Here is a 21,245-nt window from a genome sequence, read left to right as displayed (position 1 = left end):
TGTCTCTCTCTGTCTCAAAAATAGATGAACACTAAAAAAAATATATTGAAAAAAAAGGGGGGACGGGTTTACTTCCCTGTTGGATGTATGGGGTTGGGCAGGGAGGGGCTGTGTTTGTAGCCCAAGCTATGCAGGGTTCCTCCCCTGCTCTAAGGGTTGTTATTCAGTTTTCAGAACCTGGCTGGTTTCAGATTGGAAGGAGGAAAGAAAAGGCTGGAGGAGGCTGGGGCCCCAAACTGGGGCCTGCGGTTATCCTTCTGGCAGCCTGAGTTGGGAGGACTGCCCATGAGGAAAAAGGTGTGTATATTTAGAAAGAAAGGAGGGAGTTGCCCAGGAAGTTCCCTTGGAGGGTATGATGCAACTGGGCCAAGATTCCTCCACAATTCCTAGCAAAAGAATGCCTCCGCAGCAGCAGCAAAACCCAGATCGCTGTAACAGGCAGGGAGATTGACGTAGAGGGGAGGGGGAGAGACATCTTAATGACTGCCGGGCACAGGCTGTGTCCCTGCAGATGGGGAAGGACTCTGTTCACCCAACAGGCCATTTCTACCCAGCACCGAGCATAGAGCCACTCTTAGCAGTTCAGTAAACGTTTCCTGAACTGTGGGATGCAAGCGCAAGTGGCAGGGCCAAGAGTCGGGTAGGCCGCGGAAATATCCGGGCTTGGGACCCAGGAGAGGCATCGCGCGATTCCTCGAAAACGTCGCGGATTTCCGGGCAGGAAGTCAAAGGGCGGGCGCTGGGGCGCGCGTGAACTTCGAAACTGGAAAGGAGGGAGGCGATCTGGCGGCTGTAACGGTCCGGGACCGAGGACACCCGGAAAGCGGACCTGACAGTAGGTTCCTAGCTCGGGTAGGGATGAACAATTGCATTTCCGGCCAGCGGCGATAAAGCCGTTGCCTGGGAAACAGAAAGGAGGTGGAGCCCAGCCTAACTTTGATTGACAAGGGCCAGAGGAGGGGCGGGACTCTGCGCTGACTGGCTTCGCCCCCCAGGGGGCGTGGCTTACCGGTGACTGACAGCCCCCCTCCCCCAGGGCGGGGCTGGCTTGAGACTGACAAGCATGACTGAGAGGAAAGGGGCTTGGCTGTGACTTGCAGGGCGCCGCAAGGGGGTTGGCGGGAGAGCGAGGGGGAGGGGGACTAGCCTAGTCTGATTGGCCTGCGCCCACAGAGCGGAGCTGAAGCTGGCCCTAACCACTGTCCCTGAGATGCCAGCCTCAGTGACCCTAGAAAAGGGCAGGCTAAATCTACTCCTGAAATCATTGTTGCACTATATGCTAACTCCCTTGGATGTAAATTTAAAAAATAAATTAAATTTAAAAGAAAGAAAGAAAGAAAGAAAGAGAGAGAGAGAGAGAAAGAAAGAAAGAAAGAAAGAAAGAAAGAAAGAAGAGTGGGATATGCCCATTTGGCTCCCTCCCTATGGCCAGCCTAACCCAGACCTGAGCCATTTTTCTCCTCAGAACGTGGGTTGGGAGAAAGGGACGGTTGTGGTCTTAATAATGGGCATGATGGGAGTTCTGGTGCAGATGAAACCAGGCCAGGGGGAAAAGGCTGGAGAGGAAGACCTAAGACGCAGATGTAGGCTCCCAAAGAAGGTTCCCAGAGTCTGGCTGCGCATGAGGAGGAAGAAGGAAGGCCCAAGAATGGGGGAGATTATTTTCCAGCGAGAAAAGTGCTACCTCTGTCCTAATGCTGACTTCCCAGGAAAATTCCAAGTACGTGAAAGCAGTTTGGAAAAGGCACCTGGCTAGGATTTGCCCCTAGAGAGCCTGTGAAGTTAGCCTACAGCCAACTTTTGCTCTGAGAAGCTGGTGTGGAATTAGGAAGGAAAGATGGCAGGAAAACATTCCTTCCTAACTGGCCTCACTGGTGCCTTGGCCAGTCCTCTCCCTGATAGGGTTAGTGTTATCTACAGAACACAGTAAGTTATAAAATGTTCTTAATGATTTTGTTTAACAGAGGTTCCTGTACCTCCCTCCCCAAATAGGTTTATTTTACATGGATTTTCCAGTAAGAGTGCAAGGCCTCTTTTCAAGGAGGTTACCAAAGACCAAAGCAGTACCTGCAGAAAGAGGTTTCAAGAGTTGACCCAGAGCCCCCTGGGCTTGATAGGAGGCACCGGTCAAGACTGGCAGAACAGGATGGAATTGAAACTGGGTTTTGAAATGTTACACCATATTTAAAAACATTTTTTTTTTTAAGTAAACTCTAGGCCCAACATGGGCTTCAACTCACAACCCCAAGACCAGGAGTCACATGCTGTACTGACTGAGCCAGCCAGGCACCCCATCTAAGTGTCGCCCTGTATTTAAACAATTTTTTTTTAATGTTTGTTTATTTTTGGAAGAGAGACAGAGTGTGAGTGGGGGTGGGGAAGAGAGAGAGGAAGACACAGAATCTGAAGCCGGCTCCACACTCTCAGCTGTCAGCACAGAGCCCGACCCAGAGCTTGGTCTCACGAACCGGGAGATCATGAGCCAAAGCCGGATGCTTAACCGATTTGAGCCACCCAGGCGCCCCATGTTGCCCCATCTTTAATCAAGAAGAGAAATCTTTGCTAATGCTCCTTCAGCTGTAAAACTCTCAAGCTTGGAAACTCCTCGGGCTTTAGTAAAAGGCCTGAGTACACTTGTGGGCCTATCAGTTTTGTAGGCCTATAAACAAACTGGGCCCAGGGAGGAGAGGCCCCGGAGCGTCAGAGAGATGAGAAGAATGATCTCAAGTTTGGCTGGTGGCTGGCAGGTGAGGAAGAAGCTCGGCCCAGTGGCTTCAGAGTCACGCGACTCGACTTGAAGCCTGGTTCTACCACTTCCTAGTTGTGGAACCACGGGCAACTTTTTAAATGTCTTCAAGCCTGTGTTTTTGCTAAGAATGGACATAACATGTCTGGTCCCCCAGTGGGTTGTGAAGATCAAAAGGCGGACTTAAAGCACTTGGCCCAGCACCACACGTACGGCTCAATGAGCAGTAGCTGGTATCACCCCCACTGCCCATACAAGGAAACTTCCATTTCCCAAGAGGAGTGAGAGAGTCCAGGCCAAGGTACCAGGTTCACTTCAGGTTGTTGTGGGACCATACAGTCCCAAAGATTGTCTCCCACCACCTAGTGTGAGAGCTTGGAGCTGAAAAAGGGGGGATGAGGGGTATGTCCTGCAGGGAGCAGGCAATGGATTTTATCATAGATTCATACATGTTTATTCCTTTGAATCTTCCAAAGCCAAGACTTGGGGTAAGAGAGGCAACTAACTATAAACTGTTTAATAGTAGCTCTCACCATCTGTTCAGAGGCATGAACTTTTGGCCTCATTTCTCCCCGGGGGTGGGGTGGGGTGGGGTGGGGTGGGGTGGGGTGGGGTTGGGAAGGGTTACACAAGGAGGGAGTGGAGGGTCCTGATGGGGGGGGGGGGAGGGGTGCTAACTAGCAAATGGTCCCTGCCAGGCTTGTTCCTGTGCTGTGCTGGTGGGGGCATGGAGGGGTATGGAGGGTGTGCTGGTGCCCTAACTTCTCTCTGATGGAGCTGGACAGTCCCTAGCCTTCCTCTCTCCAGAGGCTTCCCTGGGAACCAGAGGCCCACCAACCCATGCCAAATGCCTGAAGGGAACCAAGAAGCCCAGAGCCTGAGCTGGTAGGTAGGTGGGATCAGCCTTCCTAGCCAAGAATGAAATGAAGCCAGGACTCTATCTGCAAAGGGAATAGAAGGCATCTACATCCCCTTAGTTAGCACTCTAGGTGCTGATGGAGGACTGATTTTCTAATCTCAGAGTGCCCTCTGCTGGGGGCTGAGGCTCCATACAGAAGGGAGGGAAGAGCTAGAACCTAGATTTTGTGGGGGAGGGAAAGCTGAAGGCAGGAGACTGGTTCTTCCTGAGCACTCAGGACGCAGAATCAAGTGAAGATCAAGAAGTAGATCGGTTTTTAGTTTATTGAGTAACAATGGCATCATAGTTTTAGTCACTGGTGGCAGATAGTTGGGGGAGCACAAAAATGCTCTTAGAGGATCCCACTGGGGCCTTCGTCCGCACCACCCACTGCTTCAGCTAGAGCTCATGGGAGTTGGAGTCAAGGTCAAGCTCTGTATCCTGTGAGTGTAACACCATACATTCCATTCCCAAGCCTACCTGCCCTTTGGACCAGCTATGGATGCCTGGGCCCTTCTTCCTCTTGGGAGATGGGGGTGGGAGTGGAGGTGGGAGCAGGGCCAAGCCTCAAAAAAGAGGAGCTAAGGTCAGGGTTCTGCTGAATGTCTAACAAGAGTCAAGAGAACACAGAATTTCCTGTCTTAAGATCGTACACTCGGGGCCTAGTTGCCCTTGGGGGTGTGCTAGTTGTCTCCACTCAGACACCTGTGGTATCTGAGGTTAAGCACCATTCCCACAGCTGTGTCCCTCTGCAAGAGGGGGCGCTGGGAGCTCTTAAAGGGGGAATGTTTGCTCTGCCTCCATGGCTTTTTGGTTTGGGTTGGGACTATCGGTGTAGATTTGAGTTTATGATGTCAGAGCAGACCAAGAACTCCTAAGAATGTACCTAAAGATGTCCACACTGCAGTGTGGGGGCGATGGGAGGATGGCGAGAGTGGTACAGGATGCCACCCCTTTGTTCTGACAGAGGAGAGGAGAGGAAATGAGCTCTTTCAGGATGTGGGGGGGGGGGTGCACAAACTCCCCGTCTCCCTTACCCTGATATGTCTTTCTCTGCCAGCCCGGTTCCTGGGAGCCAGGAAGCAAAAGTCGGAAGGAGTCGGGCCCGTTTGGCCTGCTAGTATCCCTCAGTCTCTGTTCAGAGATCCTAGCTACTCCTGTTGTCCAGAAGGGGCCCTCGAGGTGCTGTCAGAAATGACTTGGCCAGTGGAACTGTTTAGGCAGGGAAGTCCTGCAGCCTGGCTGGCTGACAGGTGGCAAGAGGCCGAGAGGAGAAGCCAGATTATCAGGACATCCTAGGACAGCACGTCCGTTCCTAGCTTCTAGGACAGCACGTACACACACACGTACACACGTATCATGTGTGTACATACATCGACATAGGAGCACAGGAGAAGGGGGTTATGTGGCCCTGCTCTTTGAAACCAGAGAGGAGAGAAAAAGGCTTAACGGGGGCACCTCTCAGCCTATGGATTGCTGGTCTCAATGGCTGCTTCCCCACCAAGCCCCCGCCCGCCCGCCCGGTACCAGGAAGAGGGGCAAGTGGCAGGGATGGCAAGGCTCCACCACAGCAGCAGCCCAAGGAGGTGAGGGAGGGGTCCAGGGGCTGACCCTCCCTCAAAGCCCCTTGTTGTAGTAGACCACTTCGATGCTGGGGTTCTGCTCACGGACCCGAGCTCTCAGCTCCGGCTCCAGCCTGCTCACATGTAAGGAGCTGCAACAGAACAGCACAAGCAGGCTGAGGATCCCCTCAACCCGACCTGCCTCAGCCTAAGGGCTCCCCACCGCTCCTCCCAGGCCGGACAGTCTCCTTCAACTGCCGGAAGGGCCAGCTCACCATCAAGTCCCCAACCCCCAGAATAAGTCTAGTGTCTGCCAAGCCTCCTCCTGGAACACACTAAAGGACCCTAAGGTCAGTGGCTTCCAGAGATGCGGAGACCTGTTCAGAGCCCCCAACCAAGCCCGGGGGCAGCACTTACCTTCTCTGGGGGAAGAGGGCACAGCACAAGGGGGTGGCAAATACCAGGCTGGGGGGACAAGAGTGTTGGGAAGGTTTGTGAAGTTTTGACCTATGGTTGTTGCCTCCCTGCCTCCCACCCCATCCCTGGAGACAGCCCCTAGGGGTAGAGATTGATGAAGGCCAACGCCGACATCAGGTTCTGGCTAAGGAAAGAGCCTCCAGGGCAATGACCCAGAGGTCCACAGCCAGTGAGTGCCTGAATCAGAAATTAAACGTGCATGAAACTCCTGGATGATACCAAAAGGTATATTTCCATGCTTCCCTCTTGTACACAAAGACTAGAATGTCTTAAACTAGACTGTTGACCTTCAAGGGTGGCGATCACCTGCCAACACACACAACACGCCCTACAAGTGTCTACGAGCCCTACCAGCTGAATGGATGAATGAATGATGTACATAAACATCTTAAAATCAGCAAATACCCACCCACATCCACCAGGGAAAGGGCACTCCCACACACCCTAGCTAAGTCCCCACACACTTACCAGAAGCCCACCAGTCCCACCTGCAGGGGCGCTCCCAGCCAGGGGCGACGCTGCAGGGAGACAGAGGCAACGGGATGGCTTGTGTCCCCTCCTCCCCTAGTCCCTACCGCATTTCCCCTACCACAGCTCTATCCCACCAACCCTGCCTTTGAGTCTTTTCTTTCTCCCAAGACCATAACAGGCTTGGAATTTCCAAATCACCAGCCTCCAGTCCAGCCACGCCTACTTGCGACACCCTCCCTAGTGTCCCTTCACCCACTCTCCCCTCACAGGATTGGTTCCGCACTTCCTCCAGGAGCTGCTTTCTTCAGGAAGCCTCCTCTAACACTCCGCTCCCGTCCCAGTAGCTTGCATGAATCTGTCCCTTTCCTGTTCTGCACGCCCTTCTCCATTCCCTCCAGCCACAGGGACCAGCGTTCGGTTCCTCCAGTGGGCACAGCTGGTGCTCAAGATAAATTGGTGAATAAATGATTTCAATAAATGAACTTGTAGTCCTGTGCCTTCTCTGTTCTGTTCGTGCGTGTGTGAGCCTGTGTGTCTCATTGTTGTCGGTAGGTGACAGCATGAATATAGTGGCCAGTGTGATGGTGGTGGTCCATCCCCGTGTGTGTCAAGAGGCCTCTGGAGTGATACCAGCTCTCTTCAGGACAGAAACCATTTCCTTCCTTTCCTTATCTTCTCCTCCTGCTCCCTCAGTGTTCCTTCACCCCAGCCCGCTTCCTTCCTGCTGAATGAATGAATGAAGGTGGAGGGGGCAGCCCAGGGGTGGGGCCAACAGGGAGCAAGTCTCAGACTCCTGGGCCAAGCTGGAAAGAGGGTTGGGGACTGGTCACTTCTGCTCCCAGCCGTCACCTCTTCCAGGGTGGGAAAGGTGGGTGTGGCCTACCTTTAGGAAGTCTTTCTTCTCCAGAGTGTCCATGATCACCGGGGGGATGGCTGCAGGGAGAGCAGGGCAGAAGAGGAGGTAAGAGTTAGTGGAATGAAAGGCAGGATCGTGAGGAGGGGTGGATCCCCTTCACAACTCTTCCCACTCCCCCGGGGGGTGCTCAACACCCCTGGAGAATGCACCCCGTTCTCTTAGAGCCTCCTGTGCCCCACCCAGGCACCCCTGCCTCACCCATGGCAGGAATGGCCATGCAGATTCTCGATATCACCACCTGGAAGATTCCCTGCTTGGCAGCGGCCACTGAGTGGCCAAGTCTCTGACCTTCCTCATCAGTCACTGGGATGCCCACCTGCAGTTCCCTGAAAAGGGAAGGGGGTGGGGGTCAGATCACAGGCCCACATCCTACCTGCACTGCCCTCACGGGCAGCTATTCCCTGGGGTCCCGTCAGATATCACAGATTCAGATATCATTCTAGGATCCCAGAGTCAGACTGAGACTGTGCCCAGAAGCTTCTGTTTGGAGAGGGAGAGGACGGTCCCCACCATGGGCCAGTCGGCATGACGGGATGATGTGCCTACCTGCACGCTGGGCCTTCATGCCAGGAGCTGGAGCCACTCACCTCTGCCTCATCAGGGGGATGTTGATACAGTTGGCAGCTGCCACAGCTGCAAAGGGGACAAATCTGCCCACCAGGGGGGGCAGGTGCTGGGGGGAGGAAATATATCATTTAGTGGTCCTAAGGGCCATGGAGTGGCGAGGAACTCTGGGGAGGGACGTGGGGAGCCTGTAGGTTGGTGTGGACGAGCGATGGGGAAGAGGGAGACAGATCAAGGGTGAGTGAGGGGGCAGTACAACGGGGGGGGGGGGGCATTTACCTTGGTGAGGGATTTGAGTCCCAGGGCTGTGGCCACGGCCCCAGTGGTGGCACTCACATAAGCTGTTCCCAGCTGCCTGTGGGTGGAAGAGGCAGGACACAAGGCTGGAGGTGAACAGTCCAGTGTGTGGTTCTTTCCTTCAGGGACACGTCTAAATCCTCAATACGCGAGGCGTGACGGGCAGAGAAATTCCTCCCCTGCTAGAGCATAGACTTGCCTGGAAGCTCCAATCCCTCAGACAGGGCCTCCCTTAGCACAGGCAAGAGGACCCCAAGCCCTCAGGCCAGGAGAGTGGGGAGAGGGGCGGGCTGAGGGGAGGGAGTTGAGTCACTGGCTGCAGGAGCACTCAGAAACAGGAGCAGACAAGAGGGAGCAATGGTAGGCCTGGGGAGGCCAGGGCAGGGAGAGAGTGGGGGGGGGGAGGAGTCCCGGTGAGGGGATGAGCTCTCACCCCACAGTGATGGGAGCGTCGCCGCTGCGATTGGAGTAATTAACAACAGCATTGAAGGACTGATTCACCCACTGCCAGAACACCACGGTCGGGGTCTTCCTGAGGGAATAGAGACACTTACTGCTGCTCCTGCTACAGTGTCCCTTATCCTCAAACCCTAATAAAGAAACCCTAAAGGTTATTCCCAAACCCTCAGGAGGGACCCAGCTGATGACCTTAGAACTTGCTTCGGTGACCTCTGCACGACCCTCCCCACTGACACGGCCACATACACTTGTCTCTGGGGTGGGAGGAGCCCTGGGGCTGAGTTCTGAGGAATGTGAGGGATTCTAACACAAGCTCTCATTCACCCACTATTTTCTGCCCAAACTGGCCTCACCTAGCCATCAGGCTACACTCTAGCTTGGACAGAGTGCTCGGGGAGGGGACACACGGGGCAGGACCTGCCTGTAGAAGGTGAGCATGCAGCCAGTGATGGTCATGTTCATGGGCACCTGGGCTGACATACGGCCAATCAGGACCACCTTCTCCCCCGTGTCCGGATGGAAAGCAGAATCGTACACATACTTGGCCCTCCACAGCTGGTCCTCAGTGAGCCCTGGCGTCACCACGCCGGCCCTGCAGAGAATGTCAGGGAACAGACAGGCAATTCTAGGGGCAGATCTGCCCCCACCAGCCCTGACCACTTAGCTCAGGGAAAGTCTGGCCAGAGGACCAGGAACTTTGGCCCTGAGTCTCAGAATAAAGGAGCTCCTTGTCTCTGGGGGAGTCAAATCTTCCAGAAGGGCAGAGGGGCTCCTATTTCCATTTTCCTTCTAGCCACATAAAGAAGGGTCCCCTTCTGTTTCTGCCTAAATGCCTGGTCATGGGTAATGGTAGTTTCCAGTGGGTCAAAAATGGCTGGGGGCGTCTCAAGGGTATTTCCTCTTGGGGACGAGGGGGTGCTCTCCTATCTCCTTGGGACTCAACTTTGAGCCCCATCTGTCCTTGAAGAGGGTGGGCCTAGCAGTGGGACAGGACCCTGTGGAGGGTTGCGAAACATACAGCAGCCCCCCCACCCACAAATATCAACGCCACCTCCTCAACCCAAACACCCTGAAATTCTCTGGGTTGAAGCGCTGTGCCATAGGTGCCTGTGATTCCAACATATAGACCTAGGGAGTAAGGGGGTCAAGGAGTGGGACAAGGTCACTCTCAAACTTGAGGAGATAGATGCAAAAGGTACCATATTAATGGCAGGGAATGAGTACCCCAGGGTCTCATTCGGACGGGGCAGCGGGCTACCTGTAGTTCTGCACGATGTTCCGGGAAGCTTCCAGCTGTGCTCCAGACAGCAGCAGATTTCGGGGGTCAGTAACGGTGAAGAAGTGCCGGGCTCTGCCCAGGAAAGTGCTTTGGTCCCAGCGAGGTTCCTGGATATTGATATCTAAGGGCAACTCCCCCATTTTCTGCAGAGCAAAGATCAGGATCGGAGGACTCCAAGGAGGGAGTCCAAGAGCTCTACCTGCGGGAGCCTCTGGCGGCTCTGCCCTGGTCCCTGGGCCTGTCACCAACCCCTTCTAGAGCTCAAGGTGACTCCAGATAGGTAAGCAACGGTTGGGGGGAGGAGTTGTTTTCCAGGCAAGGCCCTGGCTCAGAGACCTGCAGCCATTGGAGGAGGGGGCAGGGGAAAACAGAACCAGAAAAAACAGATCTCTTTTGCACCCTGGCCTTGTGCAGCTTTTCATCAGTGAGATTTACACGTGTATGGTTGATGCAACAGCAGCAACTAATCCTATGCAGCTACTCTTGTGCTCTGTGTGCACAAAAGTGTGTATTATATGCGTTATACAGGCATGCTCAGGTCAGCTTCAGGGCCCAGCTGCCTTAAGACCTAGATACAAACCCCCAAGGCTGTCTGGGAAGATGGCATAAGCCGTCCCACACCCCAGCCCCTGATTGGAGGAGAACAAGGGCTCACTGGCTACTTCAGGGCTTATCTATTCCAGATCTCAAATAGGGGACTCTGATGCCAGCCAAGCATGCGTGCTCGCAGTCATGCACAAGTCCCCCTCTCCAGGGGCATTTTTCTCGACCCACACTGAATGGCCCAAGGCCCTCCTTGTTCCCCAGCTGGGCAGGGCTGGCACAGACACCCATCCATCTCTCCCCAAGCCACCTACGTCTAGAAAGGAGGAGTCAGTAAGTGCCCTCTCCACCCAGTACCAAGAAGAAAGCTTGAAGCAGCCGGCTGGCTGTGTTAGGCAAAATCCTACAATATGACTAATCCTCTCCAACCGCACTTCCTCCCGCACTGGAGGAGACACCCTCCCCTCTCTCACAAACTCACACTCACATACCCACATACAAAGATACGTACATGCCCTACACAGATATACAAACGGCGGACACGCACTGCATACACTAGCCCACAAAGACCGTTACTTGCACACTCACACACACGCGCACACACACACCCCCCATATCCATCAACTGCAGACACGGGAATGTGTGACCACATAAGGCCCCACCCTGACATTACTCCCACCAGCCAACCTCCCCTCGTGCCCCAAGCACCTCCCTAGAACCGAAGATACTGAATCCGGGTAGGACAGAGAGCACACCCAAGGCAGGCTTCCCTCCCTCTCAGCCCTCAACCTCCTACTCCCCTGAACCCCGCGAACCCCGCCCCGGACAGCCAGCACTCACGCTTTGCTGAGCTCCTGGGCTTCTGGCCTCTGCAGCTCCCGGACCCGCCTTTCTCTCGGCGCGTCGCCCCTGCCTCCGCCCCCCCAACCCATCACGCGTAACGTCACGCGTGACGCTGACAGGCAGGAGGGGCGGGGGCAACCCCCGCGCGTCCGCCGGGCGTGCCCAGGGATTGGCAGAGCCTGGGGGCGGTGGGTGCCATTTGGGGCGACGCCCCCAGCCCCGGCTGCAGGGAGCTGGCTCTACGCCGCCTCCCAAAGCCAATCAGGGCTCGGGAAATAGGTTCTGGCCCGTCCCCAGGCCTAGAGAGGAGGGGAGGAGCCGTGGGCGCTGCCCCCTTTGCTTGCAGTCCCCTGACTGGCCTCGGGAGGCACCCGGCTTCGGCAGCAACGCGTCTAGGTGCCCAGGGCAAAGGCTCCCTGGGCGCAGGACGAAGGCTGGCGGCGTGGAGGGGCCATCCTCTGATGGCGCGCCCGGAGGGACTCGGGTTACCGCCTGGGTTGTTTACTAGATGGCCGCCTTGGCAGTGGCCTTTGCCTACTTGGCCCCCTGGGCTCCTACCCCAGTTCCCACAAGCTCTTCTCACAGCACTTGGGCATTCGCAGTCCTCCACAATCTCGTTCCGCTCGTGCCTGTGGCCCTTCTATGTCCCCACCCTTTTCCTCCTCCAGCCCCCTCCTTACCTAGCTCCACTAGGTCCCAGTTTCCTTACGTCCCCGATCCCTATCCCGGCACCACAGACCTAGCCCCAGTCCCTGCCCTGGGAGGTGTAGGGGAAGAAGGCTCAAGGTAGCTCTGTCTGCATCAAGCAAGTGGCTCAGAAAGATTCTTCCTCCCCCTAGTGTCCTGGAACCAGTGATCCACTCTGTCCCCTTTCCAGAACTGAGGGGCCAGAGAGACACGTTGTGACATAGAAGGAAGACGCATGAGAAAGAAGTCAACACTCAGACACACCCCCCCCCCCCCCCCCCCCCCACCCACACATATACTTCACAACTCACCCAGTCACCTTACAGGGCACGCCTGCCGCACGCCCAGGCTCCAGCCCACGCTCCTGCCCACCGCATGCTCACGCCCCCACTGCCCAGGTGACATTCCTTCACTGAGGCCTCACAGGTGACGCGAAGGGGTGACAATTGCGAGCCCTAGCATCTAGCTTGGCCTGGAGAAGACGCGGTTCTGGGCTCCCCTGCGCTGAGCCGGTAGCGGGAGGGGGCGAGGCGTGACCCAAACCCTAAATTCGTGGGGGCGTGGAGGGGCAGCAGAACTCGAACTGCAGGGGGTCTCAGCCCAGGTGACGAACGCCTGACCCGAGCGCCCGAAACAGGGGGCGGAGAGAGTGACTGGCGGCCCTCGCAGCCAATGGGAGCCCGGGGCTACGTAGGCCAGCCCCGTTCCAGCAGCTAGGCGGAGCGTGGGCGGGGTTCCCCGGACGCTGCAAGAGCTCGCGCCCGCGCCCACCGGCTGGCGAGGCCGGCGGCCGCCGCACCAGCAAGCAGGTGAGGGGGGCCAAGCTCAAGAGGTGGGGGCCGAGGGTGGCATGCTGCGTTCTGAGTCCCAGAGCTGCTCTGGGGGACTTAGCCCCGGGTTTGGGGCGCGATGTTGTGGGACTCTAGCCAGCAGGTCCTCCCCGCAAGCCTGGGAGACGTTGAGGCAACCCCTTTCGACGGGAGAGGGGGTGGGAGGGACAGCAGCCTGGAGCCAAGGGATCTGTGGCGGTCGGGAAATCTCCGGGGCCATTGGCTGCAGCTGTCCCAGGTCCTGACGCCCTGCCTCGAGACATGAGCCCCCTGCCCACAAACACAAGGCAAGGCGTGCAGTGACTGGTCCTGCCCCCACTTTCTCTCACACCGCTTGAAACCCTAGGGCCCGCAAGAATCCATCTCCACTCTCTCAGCCTCTACTGAGAACTGGTCACTGGGGTGGATGACTCAGCTGAGAGCAGGAATGAGGGGTGAATGAGAGGTTCCCACTGGCGTTGTAGAAATGACTCCGAAAATCCACGATGGTGCCTGGACTGGGCCAGGGGTGGGAGACGTGAGGGCCCTAGGGCATGGGAGGGCAGGAAGCTCAAATCAGGGCGAGGGGTGGAAGTTCTGGGAGGCAGCAAGGGCAACATTCACACCCTTGTCCCAACCCCTGCTCTCCCTCCGCAGGCCTGGAGCGCACACTGCTGTGAGGCAACGGAGGTGGGGGGCTCCCGGTCCCTGAGACCCCAGTCCCGCACGGAAGGCTCATGGAGCCCGGGGCACGCGGGGCCCTTTGCTCCAGGGCTAGCAGATTCTTTCTGGACCTGTAGGGCGCCGCCCCAGTCTAGCCACAATGGCGCACAGTTTTGCGGTGGGCTTCGACCCACTGGGCCTTGGAGACCTAAGCTCGGGCTCTCTGAGCTCCCTCTCCTCCCGAGGCCACCTGGGCAGCGACTCGGGCTCCGCAACGCGATACCTGCTGAGGAAGCAGCAGCAGCGGCTGTTGAATGGGCCCCCCCGCGGAATCCGAGCCTCATCGCCCATGGGCCGTGTCATCCTCATCAACTCTCCCATCGAAGGTGGGGGCGGGGCCCAGCTTGGGCCGGGAGCTAAGGGTGGGGGTAAGGGGCAGCAGCACTAAGTAGGAGGAGGCAGAGCCAATACGGGTGGAGGAACCCAAGAGATGGGAGTCTTAAGGATGTGGGAGGTGGAGGGTCTCTGTTTACCCTTATACTCTACCTTAAAAACCCTTTCCTTATGTTTAGGCCAATCCTTTAGTGTTGCAGGGCTGTAGAGAGGTCAGAGGTGGGAGATAGGAGCCCGGAGGCACGGAAAAGTGTGTGTGTGGTATGCTAGCCCCCAAGTGAGCAAGATAGGGTACTGAATTGGCCCCTCCATCCTATGGACTCTGCCTTTCTCCAATCCCTTTGTGTATGCCTTTGGTGGGGGCAGGATAGAGAATGATATAACCCCATCAACCAGCCCATTGTGTGACCAGCTCAGTGCGGGGCTGTGAGGAGTCAGTGCCCAACTGAGCAGACAGAATTTAAGATTTCAGGTGCAGAGGCCCCTGACCAGTTCATTCAGGAGAGCGTGCGACTCTTGATCTCAGGTCATGAGTTCAAGCCCCATTGTGTGTATACAGATGATTTCAAATAAGTAAATAATAGGGGCGCCTGGGTGGCTTGGTCGGTTAAGCGTCCGACTTCGGCTCAGGTCATGATCTCACGGTCCGTGAGTTCGAGCCCCGCGTCAGGCTCTGTGCTGACAGCTCAGAGCCTGGAGCCTGTTTCAGATTCTGTGTCTCCCTCTCTCTCTGCCCCTCCCCTGTTCATGCTCTGTCTCTCTCTGTCTCAAAAACAAATAAACGTTAAAAAAAATTATTAAAAAACAAGTAAATAATAATAATAATAATAATAATAATAATAATAATAATAAAAGATTTCAGATGCAGAAGAAAAGAAATAGAGGTAGAGCAGCAAATGTTCCAAAAAGTGGGGAGAAGAGGAGGGTTGAGGGTCAGGAAGGGAGCCCCAGGACTGAGCCCTGGTACCTAATCAGGGTGTACCTAATCTTCTGTAGTTGCTCAATGCTGTTTCATTGCACTCCTGTTCTATACCAGCCCTGCTTAGGTCCTGTAGGGGACCTAGAGAAAAATAAAGATCAATCGTCACCTTCCAGAAATTTACAGGGTAGCAGAGCTTAGAGATAGAGCAATGAGAACAGCCGCTGCTGGGGTAGAGGTATCCCAGACAAGGCTGGAAGTGGAAAACAAGTTGCGGGGGGGGGGGGGGATGCAATTAGGAGACAGCCAGGCTGCAGTGACAGATGTGTGGCGACACAGAGCTAGTGAGTAAGGCAGGACCTTGAATGCCCATGGGGAATGGGGACCCCCCCTGGGGTTGGGCTCTCTGCGGGCCAGATGCCATAAATGTCTCCAGCTCCCCCTTTGTCTCTCAGCGAGCAGAACTCCCCTGGCTGGATCCCAGAGTGGGCTTTTCAGACCCTCTTCCTCCCCTCTGACCCAGCTGGGCATCTCTGTTCTCCTCCCTGGGCCACTGGGGCAGGGATAGCCATGTTGCTCAGGCAGCAGGCTTTCCTGCCTCAGTGGCCCAGCATGCCCACCCCCGTCATCTACTATGATGGGCCTCACCCCTAGGTGAGCTGTAGGGCACTGCTGAGGGTCAGCACTGTCATTCGGGTCATGGAGCAGAAGTCCTCAGAGGAGCTAGGAGACATGGTAGGGGACAGGGAAGGCACTGGGGCAGGACCCTTGTAAGTCCCATTGTATTAAAATAACTATGTTTTACCTGCCCTTCACAACCACGCACACCATGCCCAGCTACGATGTAACAGCTCCGTCCACTGTCCTGCTAAAGATCCTCTTGCAGAAGTTCCAGGATTGCTCTCTCTTTCTGCCTCACCCTAGAGCCCTGGTGCAGCCGAGAGCAGGGTCTCCCAGCAATGGGAGGACTGGGGCATTGCTCTGACCTGCCAGCCCCTACCCTGTCTGGGCTGGGAAGCTCTGAACCCAGAATCTTCCCCCTCTGCCTGAGCACAAACATCTCCCAATTCACCGAAGCCTGGAACCTCTCCCCCTTGTTACTATTCACACCATTCCAGAGGCCTAAAATAGCTGATAAGGGAGAGACAGTGGGAAGGGAGAAACTGCTACCCACCTCACCCCCACGGGTTCCCACCAGCTCCGCAAACTCAGCTGGTCCCAAAGGAAATGCATCCTCTAATCCAAACCAGCCCTTTCTCTTCACTCTCCTTGTTCATTGGTCTATTCACTCATTCATCCCTTTATTCTTCTACTCATTCAAAAAAGACTTAGCAGATATCAAGTGCTGCGCAACACATTGGAGATATATTGGCAGAAAAGAATTACAAAGTCCCTACCACGATTGAGTTTACAATCTAGTGGAAGGAGACAGACAATAAAATATGAATAATCAGTATATGAATAAATAACATATGAGTAAGCAAATAATGAGAAAGGATGGTAAGAATCTTGGAGGTACTAATTTGGATGGTACGACAGAGTAGCGGTTCTCAAACTTTGGAATACATCAGAATTGCCTGGGGTGGGGGGGCTTGTTAAAAGACAAGTTGCTGGGTCCTACACCCAGAGCTTCTGATTCATTGTGTCTGCAGCGAAGAGCAAGAGCACACATTGTTGTTATGTAATTTTTTAAGACTTTATTTTGAAGTGATCTCTATACCCAACCTGGGGCTCGAACTCGTAACCCCAAGACCAAGAGTTGCATGTCGTACCAACAGAGCTAGCCAGGTGCCCCAGGTATACGTATTTTTTGAATAAGTTCCTGGGTGCCGCTGCTGCTGTTGGTCTGGGGAGCATGCTTTGAGAACCGCTCTAATAGAGACCATCTGGGAAGAAGGGAAGGGACTTCTTCAGGTAGGGTAGTCCAGGAAGGCTTCTCCGAGAAAGCGGTGTCTGAGCCAGGAGGGGCTGCAGAATAGATGCTGGCTTTACAAAAGTCTGGACAAGAGTATCAAGGATCGAGGGAACACTGAAATGATTGGCCCATGAGAGGAACAGGAAGGAGGTCAGCTTGGCCAAAGCTCAGTGAGGCTAGGGATGGTGGCCAGAGGTGAGGGTAGGGAGGTGGGCAGAGGACAGCCCATGGAGGGCCTTACCGGGCATGGGGGGCTGCGGAGTTCCTTCTAGAAGCCGGAGCAGGCATTGAAGTTCTCAATAAGCAGTCTACTGTAAAAGCTGGCTCTGGCCACTGTAGAGAATGGTCTAAACGAGGCAAGAATGGAGGTGGGGAGACAGTGAGGAGGCTGTGAGTGCCTAGAGGGAGAGGTCGGTGGCCCAGGCTAGGGTAGTGGAGGTAGAGAAGTTTCCATCCTCAGAGGCCCCAAGCTCCTATGCTCAAAACCCCAGTGTGGCATCCCCCTGGCTCAGGGCCCTAGGAAGGCCCCAGGGAGGGCCTGAGAAGAAAGAGGGTTGCGGGGCAGGAAAGCAATAGACTCCTTGGCTGGGTTGAGACCTATACAGTCAGAAACAGCCAGGAAGCCTTAGAATATCGCACATCTCTGTCCTACACCATCCATGCCCACAGGCTGCCCTTGGAGATTTCTTCCTGAGCTGTTCTGCTCATGTATTGTAACCTGATTTCTCTTAGATCACAGAGAGAGAGAGAGAGAGAGAGAGAGAGAGAGAGAGAGAGAGAGACAGAGAGACAGATTTGTCCCCCACAAACACCTCTAGAGTAAGCCTTGTTCAAGAGGAAATCTCGTCTTCTCACCTTCTCACCTGAGACCTAGCTTCCCTCTGCAGTCTTCTTATTTTTCTCTAACCAAAGGCCTTCTCAAGGACCCACCGCAGTGCCTTTACTCACTCCATCCCCTTCTTCATTAGTGCCCTCCCTTTCTGCTCCCCCCCTCCAACCAAATCCCACTCATCTCAGTCTTCCAAATCATTTTCCCTGACAGCTCCAGCCCCTAGGGACCCTGCTCCCCTGACTTTCCCCAGCACTGATGGAGAGGACCCCTCTGAGCTCTGGGCACATGCTGCAACATAGTGGTGTTTTGGGTTTCTCTCCACATATAGTCAAGTAGCTCCTAGAGCCCTTACCTCCAGAATCACAGAGTTGAAGAGATAGAAGGAGCCTCGGGGATCCGTCCACAATATCCCAGACAGGGATTTATCAGGGGTCAGCTTGTATGCCTCCAAAGATGGGGAACTCATTATCTCTCCAAAACTCATTCCATTGTCTGACAGCTGAAGGTTTTAGATAGATAGCCTCTATCTCGGGCTTGGTTCTGTCCTCTGGGTTACACAAACAAAAACATCTAATGCCTTTCACAGAATAGCTCTTCAACTGTTTGAAGATTAGCATACTCATTTCTGTGCAAGCTGAAGAGCCCAAATTTGCTCAACTCTGCCCTATCGAATGGAATCTTGAACCTCTTCTCTATCCATCTGACTCTCAGAGTGACAGGATTTTTAGGAATTTGTCCTATCTCAGGCCTGTGGGTGTGAGAAGCTGAGTAAGCATTAGAAACACACACACACCTGCACACACGAGCACGCGCGCACACACATACGCACACACACCTATATAAGGGAAGGAGAACAGTGGCTTCTACTGTGGGGTCCTGTCCTGCCTATTCCCACACTCTCCCTGGCCCATGGCCTCAAAACCACCAATAGGGAACTCAGAAATTGGCTGCCCTCAGGCCTTAGAGCTTTAGGTATCTTTGCCTAGAAACCCAGCCTTTGCAGGCCCCAACCTGGGAAACCCAGGGGCCCTCTGTGCCCAGAAAGGACATGGGAGTCATGCCTATGTCCCTCCCACCCACACCACCACACAGCCAACAGTGATGAGAGCGACATCATCCATGCGGTCCGGGTGGAGAAGAGTCCAGCAGGGAGACTGGGTTTCAGTGTGCGGGGCGGCTCGGAGCATGGCCTGGGCATCTTCGTCAGCAAGGTGGAGGAGGGGAGCAGTGCAGGTGAGCAGGGCTCCCAGGAGCGAGGTTCTGGCTTAGGATGGTGCTCTTATCAGGGATGGGAGGAAAGGGTCCTCAGCTTTGGAGGGCCCGATCCAATGGGGACATGGGGCCCCCTCCCAGGGTGGAGTGGGCTAATGGACAGGTCCCTAGTCTCATAAGGACTACTCAGACCTCACCCGGGGATCCCCAATTTCACAGAAGAAGTTTTACCCCAGGGAGCCTTGTGTGGTGGCGGGAGGCTTAGCTTCACCCTGGAGGACTTCTCCCAAGTGTGCCCTGCCAGCCACGCCCCTCCCCTGGTGCAGAGCGGGCCGGCCTGTGCGTGGGGGACAAGATCACGGAGGTGAATGGGCTGAGCCTGGAGAGCACCACCATGGGCAGCGCCGTGAAGGTGCTGACTGGCAGCAGCCGCCTGCACATGATGGTGAGGCGCATGGGCCGAGTGCCGGGCATCAAATTCTCCAAAGAGAAGACCACGTGGTGAGAACGCCTGGCCCCAGCCCTGGCTTTTCCCCTCCCCATCCAGCCCCCCTCCCCCACCCCCACCCCCACCCCCGCCGCAGGAGAGGCCGAGGTCACAGGGCTCTGCGTGGAACTTGACTAGTATGGCTTCTGCTCTTCCCTCCACCCAGGGCACCGGAAACACAGGGAACCCAAGGCCTGACCTTGAAATAAGACAAGGCCGTGTCTCTCCCCAGCCCTCCTCCCAACCCTGCTATCCCAGAGGCCAGCGGCCCTGCCCCCAACACCGCCAGGCCTCTGCTGTGAGCCTGGGGGTGGTAACAGCATCTCCCCCTCAGGGCTCTTGTAGGGAGTTGGAAACGGGCACATGGAGCTGCTGCTCCGTAAAAAGAGGAGATCCAGGTCGTTTTCCAAATTTGGCGAAATCTACATCCCACTGAACGTCTCTGGGCTGGGGAGTCCCCCAAGGCAACCTCTCCTTTCCCGTGCGGTTGTCAAGGATGCTGGGAGGAGGGGGGGGGGTGGTGGTGGATGGGGGGCCCCGGTCGAGGGCCCCTTGCTGTTGTCCCAGGGTGGATGTGGTGAACCGGCGGCTGGTGGTGGAGAAGTGCCGATCAACGCCGTCTGACAGCGGCTCGGAGGATGGCGTGCGGCGCATCGTCCACCTGTACACCACGTCAGATGACTTCTGTCTGGGCTTCAACATCCGCGGGGGCAAGGAGTTCGGCCTGGGCATCTATGTGTCCAAGTGAGGGCTGGGCGGGGCATGCAGTGGGCGGGGATCAACAAGCGAGGCCTGGCCAAGGACATGTCCAAAGGAGGGCCTGGGTCAGGGGTGGGGTCTGGAGAGGGGTGGGGGGCTCCGGAAGGAGAGCCAAGGAGTTTGGCTGGGGCATCCCTGTATCCGAGTGAAGAGAGTCTGGACTAGGGTGAGAGAGGGCAGGCTAGGCAGCCGACCAGACCGCCTCCTGTCTGACCCCAGAGTGGACCGCGGTGGGCTGGCCGAGGAGAATGGCATCAAGGTGGGGGACCAGGTCCTGGCGGCCAACGGCGTCAGGTTCGACGACATCAGCCACAGCCAGGCCGTGGAGGTGCTGAAGGGCCAAACACACATCATGCTGACCATCAAGGTGGGCAGGACTGTGGGTATCAGGGAGAGGCCAGACTATAGGAAGGACTTCCCCGACCGCTCTAGTACATCATTATGCCCATCGCTCTACAGTCTATGGTTTTACCATAGCCATCGGAGAGGGAGGGCAGGCATTGCGCTCGTCCCTATTTCGCAGAAGAAGAAACTGAGGCTCAGAGAGGCAGAGTAACTCAGGAATCCCAGTCCATTACTCAGCTGGTCAGTAGCAGGGCCTGGGTCCAGTCCTGCTCTTCAGATGCCTAGGGCAGTGCCCCTTCACATGAGTGGTGGAGGACCTGGGCTGAAAGGAGAAAATGTCCCACCCAGAGGGTGGGGTGGTAGCTGTGGCTTTGGGCAGGACGTGGGCACAGGGCAAAGAGGCTGGGCTGGGGCCAGAGATTGGATTTCAGGGGAGGCACCTGCATTCATTATTCATGTGGGTCTCACACTTGCCTGAGGATCAGGTCTGTCTCACTCTGTCTCCAGAGGAGGTGACGTCTCGCTCTCGGCTAGTGCCCAGTCCCAGCCCCTGCCCCGCTCTCTTCCCTTTCCCAAGCTTTCACCCACATTGCCCTTCAGGGCCTCCTCTGCCATTCCTCTACTTCTGCAACCTTATTTCCCATCCCACGATCCCCCCCCCCATCCCGTTTCTCCCTTTCCTTCCTCTCACATGACCCCAAACACTCCTCCTCTCTCCCGCTCTGCCCCTCATTCATCCACTGAACATTTTCGAGTACGTTCTACATGATGGCCACTATGACAGGTACCGGGGCTGCCACGGTGAACAAGACAGGCAAGGTCTCTGCTCCTCGGGGGAGACGGACACACTAGATGCGGGCCAACTGTGACAAGTGCTACACTGTAATTAACAGAGAGGTGGGAGGGGTAATTTGGGAAGGCCCTTTTAGCCAGAGCTGTCAGGGCAGGTCTCTCTGGGGAAGTGACACCCGAAGAGGGAGGAGCTGGCCAGAAGATGAGTTGAAGGAAGAGAATCAAGGCAGAAGGAACAGCAAGTACCAGGCTCTGAGGTACAGAGGAGTGTGGCATGTTGAGAAATAAAGCAGCTTGTTTGTCTAGAGCATGATGAACTTGGAGGAGAGAGAGAAAGGGGGTTGAAAAGTTTACTCCTGTCCCATCACTCCCCCTTC

General features: G+C 55.7%; 2 protein-coding genes across 3 annotated transcripts in view; one reads left to right on the top strand and one right to left on the bottom strand.

Moving 5' to 3' along the window:
* Window positions 1-3,909: 3,909 nt before the first annotated feature.
* SFXN3 (sideroflexin 3) lies at window positions 3,910-12,258 on the bottom strand. Of its 2 annotated transcripts, none has more exons than XM_040486208.1 (11): window positions 11,053-11,315; window positions 9,649-9,812; window positions 8,812-8,982; window positions 8,365-8,463; window positions 7,914-7,989; window positions 7,658-7,743; window positions 7,269-7,396; window positions 7,038-7,087; window positions 6,152-6,201; window positions 5,624-5,671; window positions 3,910-5,358 (listed from the first exon to the last, which is right to left on the bottom strand). In XM_040486208.1, the coding sequence occupies exons 2-11, from the start codon at window positions 9,807-9,809 to the stop codon at window positions 5,262-5,264; spliced, it is 966 nt and encodes a 321-aa protein (XP_040342142.1). In that variant the 5' UTR covers window positions 9,810-9,812; window positions 11,053-11,315; the 3' UTR covers window positions 3,910-5,261. The 2 variants fall into 2 exon arrangements, with proteins under 2 accessions (XP_040342142.1, XP_040342141.1); XM_040486207.1 differs by lacking the exon at window positions 11,053-11,315 and adding an exon at window positions 12,054-12,258 and having other exon boundaries at window positions 3,911-5,358.
* A 198-nt stretch (window positions 12,259-12,456) lies between these two features.
* Window positions 12,457-21,245, top strand: part of PDZD7 (PDZ domain containing 7) — a 19,197-nt gene continuing 10,408 nt past the window's right edge. Inside the window, 6 exon segments of the mRNA XM_040486919.1 lie at window positions 12,457-12,551; window positions 13,209-13,600; window positions 18,366-18,506; window positions 18,812-18,986; window positions 19,540-19,716; window positions 19,951-20,284. Of these exon segments, the coding sequence (XP_040342853.1) occupies window positions 13,375-13,600; window positions 18,366-18,506; window positions 18,812-18,986; window positions 19,540-19,716; window positions 19,951-20,284 (1,053 nt within the window). The 5' untranslated portion in view covers window positions 12,457-12,551; window positions 13,209-13,374.

This window comes from Herpailurus yagouaroundi, unplaced genomic scaffold (assembly GCF_014898765.1).
Source record: "Herpailurus yagouaroundi ecotype Mexico unplaced genomic scaffold, PumYag 163, whole genome shotgun sequence".
Classification (NCBI taxonomy): Eukaryota; Metazoa; Chordata; class Mammalia; order Carnivora; family Felidae; genus Herpailurus; species Herpailurus yagouaroundi.
This window is presented reverse-complemented; position numbering and strand designations above follow the sequence as displayed.

Bases quoted from the DNA above. Each gene is read 5' to 3' on its own strand.
- SFXN3 (XM_040486207.1), bottom strand. From the start codon at position 9,809: ATGGGGGAGTTGCCCTTAGATATCAATATCCAGGAACCTCGCTGGGAC. The intron at 8,983-9,648 runs GTAGCCCGCTGC...CATTCTCTGCAG, and splicing joins AACATCGTGCAGAACTACAG to GGCCGGCGTGGTGACGCCAG. The intron at 7,990-8,364 runs GTGAGAGCTCAT...TTCCACCCACAG, and splicing joins GACGCTCCCATCACTGTGGG to GCAGCTGGGAACAGCTTATG.